Here is a 10,199-nt window from a genome sequence, read left to right as displayed (position 1 = left end):
CGCTCTGCTCCTGGTACAACTTTCTTGGTAGCGTGAGGTCCCCCTGTTTCTCTGCTCGCTTCTCTCTTTTATATCAAAAGAGATTGACTTAAGACACAACCTCATCTTTCAGATCGAGTCCTGTCTCATTAACAAAACTGCTGCTAAATCTTACCTCATTAACATTGTAGAGGTAGGATTTACAACACATAGGAAAATCATATCAGATGACAAAATGGTAGACAGGCACACAGTAGTGGGAATCATGGCCTAGCCAAGTTGATACACATTTTTGGGGGACACAATTCAATCCATAACATGATCCATAGGTTTTCATTGGTTAATTTGTGGAAGTAGATTGCTAAGCCTTTCTTCCTAGACTACCTAAATCTGGGAGCCCTGCTGAAACCTGTCCATTATGGGGGACCCTGCTGGTATTTGAAATACTGAAGGCATAGCTTCCAGCATCATAGCGACATGCAAGCCCCAACAGTATGGAAAACTGACAGAGGGGTGGTGGAATAATAGATTAAAAAAGAAAAAAAACAAATCTGTTGCCATTGAGTTGATTCTGACTCATGGCAACTCCACGTTTTGCAAAGTAGAACTGCTCCATAAGGTTTTTTTTTTTCTTTGAAGTAATCTTTGGGGAAGCAGATTGCCAGGCCTTTCTTCCATAGTGCCCTTGGGTGGGTTTGAACTGCCAACTTTTAGGTTAGTAGTTGAGCACAAACTGTTTGCACCACCCAGGGACTTAGATTAAAAAAAAAACATGTAAATGCTTTAAAAAATAAATCCTTTGATTCAGTTGAGGGTAAGATACTGAATCCCTGTTTTTAAGGGCAGGTTTTTGTTAGGTAGAGATTGTTGGACAGGAGGTCCAGGAGAGGGTGTTGGAGAGAGCAAGAACACTTTGCTAATCTCTATGTTACTTCCTAGGTTTGGGTTTGGTTTTTTATGCTACTTCCTACCTCAGCACTTTTGCACGTGGTGTCCTCTTAACTTGGAACATACTCTCCTTCTCTTTACCTGGCTAATCCCTTCCTATCCTTCAGATCTCAGTGTAAATGTTACCTCTTTAGAAAGTATTCTCCCCTGCAAACCCCACCTCCCACCCACTGAATAGATTTGGTGCTTTTTTATGGAAACCTATTTTTTATAGGTTTCCAACCTTCCCATGTCATTGTGCTTATCATTTGTATACTCCATGATGCTAGAGACCATACCTGTCACTGCGTTTTCAGCAGTTAGGGTGATGCCTGGCCAATAATGAGCGGTTGATAAATATGTGTTGAATGAATGAATGAATGCTCAAAATAACGTCATGGTTTGTGAGGAGACCAGGTAATCTCCAACATAGGACTCCTATGGAAATTGGGTGGAATTGGGGGAGATGCAACTGAAAAAGAGTAGAATAAAAAAGGCTAAGGAATTTGGGTTTCATACAGTAGATTCTTAGGAGATATTGAGAGTATTTGAGGCAAAGAGCAAAATGATAAAACCGGTCTGATTTTCTTTCCAGAAAATAACTCTTTGCATTTCACTAGTACAGGCTAATGAATCATTTATCCTCCCAATGTCTGCTGAGGTAGCCTGGCCAGTAGAAACGTTCCCTCTCAGAAAGCAGCCTTGTTTATCCATACCTCAAAGGCCAGTTAGGGTGTCAGGGAAGTGACCCTTTTCATGGTGAAATATTTTCATTGTGAAGGACCTCTTTTTATTATTTTTTACCTTTGTGGTCTCCAAATTTAAACGTATCTTATCCTTTTTATTAACTTTGTTTATAAAGCCATTACTTATTTTCCTATTTTCAATTAATTCAAAACATAGATAATTACAACAGTCAGTGGGAGATCAGCCAGGCTGAACCAGCACCAAGTTGATGAAATTCCACCCGAAGACAAAGGTACTTGCGAATGTCTTTAGCAGTTTTCTGTTCCATCTCCAGTGACAGTATAATTTCCTTAGGCATTTTGAAATGCCAAAACCCCGACACTCTTTTCCTCTGATCCACAGGGAACTGGAGACCCAGGTTGGGCATGATTTCATGAGAGGGCCAGAGGCCACCCAGTGCTGTGACTCCAGACCTGGTGATTTCAAGGAGACAGGATACAGCCTGAATCACTCATATTGGCCAGCCCTTTTCTCTCAGGATAGGTGAGTGAAGGAATCCTAATGCATTTTTTTTTTTTTAAAGCAGGTGAATGAGGCATTGAGAAAGAGATAACAATGGACTCAATGGGGTTCGTTTTCTTCCTTAGTTTATTTAGAGTTCTTGACACTAGGGAGAGTATGGGGAAGGCACAGAGGACGATCCTTTGCTCTTATTTCTACATTTTATCGTTTTTTTGTGTAATCCTTGCGTTAGAGGTGCCCATTGTCACAAAAGCTCTGTTTTTTTATGTTAATATCACATTTTTATGGCTCGACAAATCTGGGAAAATTTTTTGCTTTGATTGTACTAGTGGGTTAGCAATAATGCACCAATTATGTTTGCTGATTACAATGGATCAAAGGAATGAATGCTTAAAAGAAAAAACAAAGAACTGTTAGAACATTATATACTTTGCAATGTTACATTGTACCCTACAGTGTCTCTTGGTGATTATTCATTTATTCTTTCAACTACTCTTTATTGAGCCCTTATTATGGTGCCATGAACTGTGCTGAGCCACAAGGATACAGCTATAGGACACAGCCCTCTGCCTCCAGGCTGGTCTAATTGTAATAAATACTATTATGAAGGGAAGTACAGGCTGCCAAGGGAACACATAAGAGGTGTACACCTCCCAAACTAGGGAGCCCTGGGAAGACTTTAGTTTGGAAGAATGTATAAAAAATAGTTTAGTTACATGGATTGGTAGATAGTGGTGTGCAGTATGTTGTATGCGAAAGGCAATAGTGCTTGGAAAAGTTGGGAAGCCTGTGTGAGAGAGCTTGGTTCTTCTCATTAAGAAGCATAGTATTTATTAAGATTGTTTTGATTGGCAAGTACAGAAAGGTTTTACCTTAGGCAAAAAAGGAGAAAATAAAGAAGTACTAGGGAGTGGCTTAGAAAACCCCAGGGCAGTAATGCTCAGGGCCTCAGGAAGGATTGGAATTGGGGCTAGGAGGGCTTTTAGGAACCAGGCATTCTCTCTGTCTCTCCATCTATTGTCCCTACTTCTCTCTCTCTTTACAAAGACTGGTTCTCCCTGATTCCCAGTGCATGGGACAGAAAATGGGCTTGCCACAAGACCTGCAGTTGCATCTCCCCTGTTCAAGAGAGCGGCCAGTGGGGTCTGGAATCACTTGGTTCCAATTCCAAATATCTAGGGAAGGAACTCTGAGTGGCTCTCCTTGGATTATGTGCTCAAATTTTTTTTTTTTTTTAAATTTAGTGTGCTTTAAGTGAAAGTTTACAAATCAAGTCAGTCTCTCATACAAAAATTTATATACACCTTGCTATGTACTCCTGGTTGCTCTCCCCCTAATGAGACAGCACACTCCTTCTCTCCACTGTGTATTCCCCATGTCCATTCAGCCAGCTCCTGTCCCCCTCTGCCTTCTCATCTCCCCTCCAGACAGGAGCTGCCCACATAGTCTCGTGTGTCTACTTGAGCCAAGAAGCTCACTTCTCACCAGTATCATTTTCTGTCTTATAATCCAATCCAATCCCTGTTTGAAGAGTTGACTTTGGGAATGGTTCCAGCCTTGGGCTAACAAAGGGCCCAGGGACCATGACCTCCGGGGTTCCTCTAGTCCCAGTCAGACCATTAAGTCTGGTCTTTTTGCAAGAATTTGAGATCTGCATCCCACTGTTCTCCTGGTGTATCAGGGATTCTCTGTTGGCACTCAACTTTTGACTGATCAACTGTGGCTGTATAAGCAGAGCCACCTTATATACCTCGAGACCATACGGAAGGGAGTGAATTGGGAATTCCTTGTGAAAAGGGTGGACGTTTGCTTATGGAAGACCCAGAGATGACAAAGGATATCCTCTACAGATTTGAGAAAACGTGTAAATCAGACATGAGTGAGCTTGAAATGGAGAAACTGTATTAGCCTAAGCTGCTATAGGCAGGAGGGGATGTCTGCGAGACCTGGGAAGTAGCCTGAAGTAGAGGACCTCTGGGTGGTGTGGGAGACACCTGAAGATGGCACCTCATTTGGAGGTGGTGCTCTTCTCCCTCAGAAACCCAAGTGGCGCATGTACCACTGCTCAACTCCACTGTGACTGCAGAGAGAGCAGCAGGATTGTGAGCCTCCTTAAGTCTGAGCATTTTATAGATATTTGTAGTGGAAAGTTAGGAATAATGACTGCTCGAACCAGAATAATATTGATATAATGACTGTATCAGCACTTAAGGCATGAACTTGAAACAACTGAAGATAGACTGAAAAGTCTTCAAAACCTCCAGTCTAGGAGGTGCAGATGAAAGGCAGACTTGTGTGGAACATGGGTCCTGTAGGCTCTAGAGAAGGGTCTTAATGCATACTCAAGATGACAAATCAAGACAATTCTGGACCGGAATAGGGCAGAAATATTTCTTTTACATATACAAGGTTTCACCATCCCTTTGTAAGATGAAATCAGAAGATAACCTCCTGAGTACTGTAAGGTATTTATAATTGGTTTTGTATAAAATGATGCTTAAATAATTTGCGTAGTAATCTGTGTATAGCTCATTCCATAGGTTGGGTTTGATCACTATCAACTTTTGCAGTCTTTATAAGGTTCTAAACCTTGAATCTTGTAGATATCAGATTCTCATGCAGTTTGCCATACAAAATAGGATCTGTGTATAATTTTTTCTATATTCAAGGCCTGGATATAGATACTATTTATGTTGCCACCTTGGTCAAATGGATCTCAAGATGTCAGTATGGTTTCTGACAGGTCAGCCAGCTGTGTATGGGCACATACAAAGGGTCTAGTCCTGCTGGCTTAAATTATCCAGACAAGTGCCTCGGCTTACCACTAAATTTAGCAGCACAGCACAAAAGAGAAATTTCAGAATTATGTCTTTTTGGAAAGGTAGACACAGGAAGACGTTTACATCTGGCTTTGAAATATGAATGGGGTAGCCTTGGAACATAAGAGCTTCTTCACAGAAAGTTCCAGCAAGGAGGAGAAAATCTTGGAACCAGCCTTCCCTTTGCCTACAAAATGATCAAGCTGTAATTACCACATTTAAGGGGTAATTGATCCAATTGTAGCAATATATGTTGCTCCAGCCCCTCTTTCATTTGCTGACACAAGTAGAATGCCACCAAGATGGAATGGCACTTCCAGAGCAGCTTGCTTCAGCTTGCTTTTTATAGTGAATCCAGGGTCAGGGAAAGGTGCTGTATAGGGCCTGCTGGGTTTCAGTTTCTGAAGCACTTCACTTTTCACAGCTGGGCTGTTTTGACACTCACCTGCAGTCACAGCCCAGCCCCCAAAGCTGGACCCTTTGACAACCACCTTGACCTAAGGCATTAGGACTTGAAGCCATTCTAGTCAGACTCCAGGATAGGTGACCTGATAGTTCTCAGAGATGCCACAGAGCCGATGAGGTAGGGAATCTGGCCTGATGTGCTTTCGTGGGAGCAGAACGAGAACATTGGCCCTTGTATAATAGGGTCCCCAGAGGAGAAAGAGAGGAGTGAAGGAAAATATGACATGCTGAGCAATTACTGTGTTTTAGGCACTGTACCAAGCACTTTCTCACATGTCATTTCAGGCAGGTAGCAGGGTCCCAGGTAGTCGAAGCACAGTAGACAGAAGTAATGGGCTAATCGGTGGGCAGGGTTTGCGAGTCAGCCAGGTGAGTAGTCCTTATCTGGGAATGCTGTGGTGCCAAGCTTCAGTGTTTGGTTTTCTGCCCCTGAAATAGGGAATAGCATAAGCCAGTTAGGATGGTAAGACTCAAGGCAGACGCCCAAGCCTGAGAGTCGCTTTTGAGCAAGTGGGAAGAGCTTAGACAAGATGGTAATGGTGATGATGGGGAGAGGACATGAGAGCCCAGGAGTTGATTTTTGTCCCTCCAGTTGCAGAGTGTTGTGAGAAGGAGGCAGGGACAGGGTAATGGTGAGAAATGAAGCAGAAGCAAGATTCTGAAGGACCTTGTGTGTTACACAGAGAAGCGTTGGCTTCCTCATAGGGCACTGGAAGGATATTGAAGGGTTTTAAGTAAGAGAATGATATGATCTCATTTGGAATTGGAATCTTATTTTGGCTGCCCAGTGGAGATGGGGAAGGGGCATGCAGAATAAGAAGGTTGTTGGTAGATACCATGCTACATTCTGGGGAGATAATTGTCAGGAATTTTTTGGTTGCCAGTGAGAGCAATTTACCTTGAGCTGGCTTAAATAGAAAGGGAAATTTATAGCCCATCCCAAGAAAGGGTTGAACAGATACATGGCAGTATGGTTAGAGATGCAGTCTGGCTTCAAGAATAATTGGAATGGGGGGCTCAAAAATGGCCAGACTTCGTGCCATCTCTCATTTCTGCTTCCATTGGCTTGCTAGCTCCACAAGGTATAGCGTAGTGGTTAAAATGGTGGGCTATGGTGCCAGACGGCCTTAGCCTATGTTATTTACTAGTTCTTTGACATTGAGCAATTTACTTAACCTTGCTGTGCCTCAGTTTCCTCATCTGTAAACAAGGATAGTCATATTACTTGCCCTCTGCAGTTCTTGTGAGAACTAAATGCGTTGATACATGTAAAGGATTTGGAATAGTGCCAGTTACCTAGAAGGTGCTTATAAAGTGTCAGGTGTTATTAGTATTTTTATGATTTGACTGCAGACTGGCTTTTTCCATATGGTAGAAAAACAGCCTCTGACAGCTCTGAAGTTGTACACCTGACTTCAGCCACCAGACAGAGATTGCCTGAATTTTTGGGGGGGTTCCAAGTCCAAAAATCTGAAAGGAAAAGACTCACAAACCAGCTTAAAATACATTTCGCCCCTGGACCAATCAACAAGGTCAAGTGGATATGTGAGATGACGGGTCCAGTGTGATCTATGATTAAGAGGCAGGCGTATAAAACCTGGGTACTTCTAGGTAGTAGGTGAGTATCAGGAGGAAAGTCCCAGGAAAATGTGGTGACTGGCCAGACAATCCCATCAAGACAAAGTCCCTGGCCAATCTAGTGGAGGAGAAAGTAGAACCCTCATTTTCCCCAAGTGATGGATGCTGTGGTGGAATCCCTAACCAAGTCCAGTAGACTTTTCACATTTCAGAAGTACGTCCCACGGTCTTTGGGATCTGTGCACTCAGCGAATCCTCTATAGCTCATATTTATTCAAACAATGCAGAAAAAAATACAATGGAAATATTATGAGCCCGTCAGGCTCAATCAGTAGAGTATGGAGCATGCAAAAGAGTAGGGGGATATGGAGTTAACCTGGTCAGCTCTCTGGCCTGAAGGCCCCTAATTCCTACCTGACTACTGGTGCCTGAGCCCAGGTACCTAACTAGCAGTGCTTCAGTCCTGCAGCTGTGATCCTCTACTACTCCCCTTATGCAGCCTTCTTCTTTTCCCTTATTATAGGGTCTGACCTGTACCTCCTGACCCTTTTGCTGGAGTTCAGGGATGAGATTCTAGTCCCTTACTAATCCCTTCTTCTCTAACAGGATGGTGTCATGGTGAGGGTGGCAAACAGAAAGCTCTACCATTCTCTATCTTCTTTAGCCTTCGGGGCCCTATTTATATCAAACCTCATCACCCTCATTTCTTGGTGATACTTTATACCTGCTTCACAGCACCTGTGATTCAAATTCTCTAGACTCAACAAAATTCCAAATTAGTCCATGTCTTAGACCTTTAGGGTAGTTTTAAAATGGTCAAAATGGAGACTGTTAAAAATCTATAAAATGTCAAGAGTCTGTTGTACAGATGTAAAACAAATTAACCCTGTCTCTAGTGATCGGTTTATGGCTCTTTGGTACAGGTGGCATTTAGCTGAGCCATGGAGGATGGGTAAAATTTTGAGCAGGCAGGAGAGCAGTATGGACGATCTGAGTGAGGACAGGTACAGCAAGAAATGTCAGGTCATGTTTTGGGGATGGTGGAACAGGATGAATGGAGGTATTAATGGGAGGTAAGGTTGGAATAGTACAGAACTCTTGGGATCCCCAAGACAAACAGCATTCTTTTCCCCTGGCAGCCTCATGTGGTAAGATTTTGAGCATTCCTTGTAATGTTTTAAGCAATGAGTGGGAATCTTTATGATGAAGAAACAGGATAGAGTTGGTGGCATATGTGTTTGTTTTATTGTCCTTATGGAAGTCAGCCTGACTACTCAGTGGTGAGTGGTGTCGTTTGTTCATGGTAGATCTAAAAGTCCGTCACCTCATAAAACATTTACTGGTCCTTGTTTCCCTTCCCAAAGAGATGCTCAGAGCCATGCTCAGTGAACAGTTGTGGAATGAAGATGAGTGGCTTCTAAGTGATCTTTCTGGAACATAAGTAACTCCGATTTAAAACCAATCTGTTGATAAATTATATTACACAGTTAGTTGCCTTATTGGATTATAAACTCCAGGAACGCAGGAACTGGGTCATATTTGTGTCAGTAGTTCTAGCATCTAGCTCAGGTCCCCAAAGCAAAATAGGTTTTTAATATATACCCTGTGATAAAAGAGGGTGGGTTTAGAGTTTAGGGAATAATTTTGGAAAGAATAAGGCCAGGAATATCCTGAGAAGGTATGAAGGTGCTATTTAGGGTTTGTAGTTAGAAATAATAGGATCTGTTCTATCTGGCTAAGTAGAAAAAGGCTTATTAAATCATTTATGGCCCACAGAATTGTTGAGAAGACTAAAGAAACAGAATCTAAATTGAGGGTCTGAGAATGGCTCCCCAAAATCACACTGCAGAGTTGCTTTCTCTGCCAAAATGAGCAAGCTGCAGAATTAGGAGCTGTTTCCACAGCTGATGACTCGAGAGCCAAGTCAGGGCAACTCTGCTCTACACATAAAAAGTGATGCCTCATGCTTTGTCTCTTTCTCCATGCACCTGTGTTCTAAATTTAAATTTCACACCAATACTTTAGATTGGAGAAATAAAATCACATTCAGAACCTAGGCAAATAGAAGTTTGGGAAATTTTGTTTTTAGTTTTGTAGGCTCTGTAGAAAGGAACAATCCAACGCACAGTGGGACTACTAGGAAGATTACCACTATGTGAATTAGGCGTAAGGAGCCACATTCTTTCACTCATTCAACCAATATTCACTGAGAACCTACTGTGTTTAGGGACCGAGGCAGAAGAGGTACAGAGACACTGTCTGTGCCCTTGAGGCACTGACAATCCAAAGGGACAATGCAGAGATGGCCAGGACAAAACTATCACACCAACCTCAGGACTGGATTAGCTCCAGAGACTAAGTGAGGATGGCACTTCATGTAGGAGTCAAGTAGCACCCCCCACTGGAGGACAAGGGGTAGAGATGCTGGCAATGAACGAGGCTGGGCTACCCAGCATGAAACTTAACATTCTAGGCAAAACACTTGCTTAAAGATTCTAAGAGTTGGAAGGGACTTGGAGGTTAACTAGTTCAACTCCCTAGTGTTTGCACAGACTTCCTCCTCTACAGTGTCTCTGAAGAGTGATTGCAGTTATTTTTAGTTTTGTCCAGACTCTGGGTTTATTTTTTAGTTTTCAGGTTCTCACTTTATGGGTTAATATTCTGTGGCATGTTGACTCCCAGATAAAATATGCAAACAGGTGTAGGAATAGAAAATTAAGTTACAGCAAGTTTCAAAATGTTAATAAAATCAGGACACCATGGATTCATAAGAGCTTGTTTCTCACTGCAGCTTAGTTAATGTGTCAGATATTTGAGGCTGTGAACTTATGGGTATGAGGCCATAAGATGGGAAAGTACTCCTTACTGAAAGAAGTGCCCCAAAGGATACTGCTTAAATAAAAATGGAATCTGTAAGAGCTTCCTTTGTAATAATGGAACCTAAACTGTACCTGTTTCAGTTATTTTATCTTACAGATAAATGTGCAAGGTCCATGGGCTCAAATCTGAATCTATATCCAGGCTCTGATTAGTCCCCTTGTCCTTCTGATGGAGCCAAACAGTAGGCTAATGGAGGCTGCAGTAGGTGGGTTTTCCCAAATGCTGTGCCAGCGCTATGGAGCCACCAGCAGTGTGTGAGGGTCTGACTTTCAACTTCTTAGCCATTGAAGGTTGTGTGAGACCAAGAGGAAGGGGCATTTATTGAAAAGAGATGTGTTGGTA

At 42.5% G+C, this 10,199-nt stretch overlaps 1 protein-coding gene across 1 annotated transcript in view; it reads left to right on the top strand.

Moving 5' to 3' along the window:
* The window catches only part of ANKRD42 (ankyrin repeat domain 42), a gene marked incomplete at its 5' end in the record, with an annotated part of 101,595 nt that extends 99,678 nt beyond the window's left edge, over positions 1-1,917 (top strand). The window contains one exon of the mRNA XM_049889758.1: positions 1,810-1,917. Coding sequence (XP_049745715.1) covers positions 1,810-1,813 — 4 coding nt within the window. The remainder of the gene's footprint in view (positions 1-1,809) is intronic.
* Between the last annotated feature and the right edge of the window lie 8,282 nt (positions 1,918-10,199).

This window comes from Elephas maximus, chromosome 7, assembly GCF_024166365.1.
Source record: "Elephas maximus indicus isolate mEleMax1 chromosome 7, mEleMax1 primary haplotype, whole genome shotgun sequence".
Lineage (NCBI taxonomy): Eukaryota > Metazoa > Chordata > Mammalia > Proboscidea > Elephantidae > Elephas > Elephas maximus.
The sequence above is the reverse complement of the archived record's forward strand: the minus strand, read 5'-3'. Positions and strand labels throughout refer to the sequence as shown.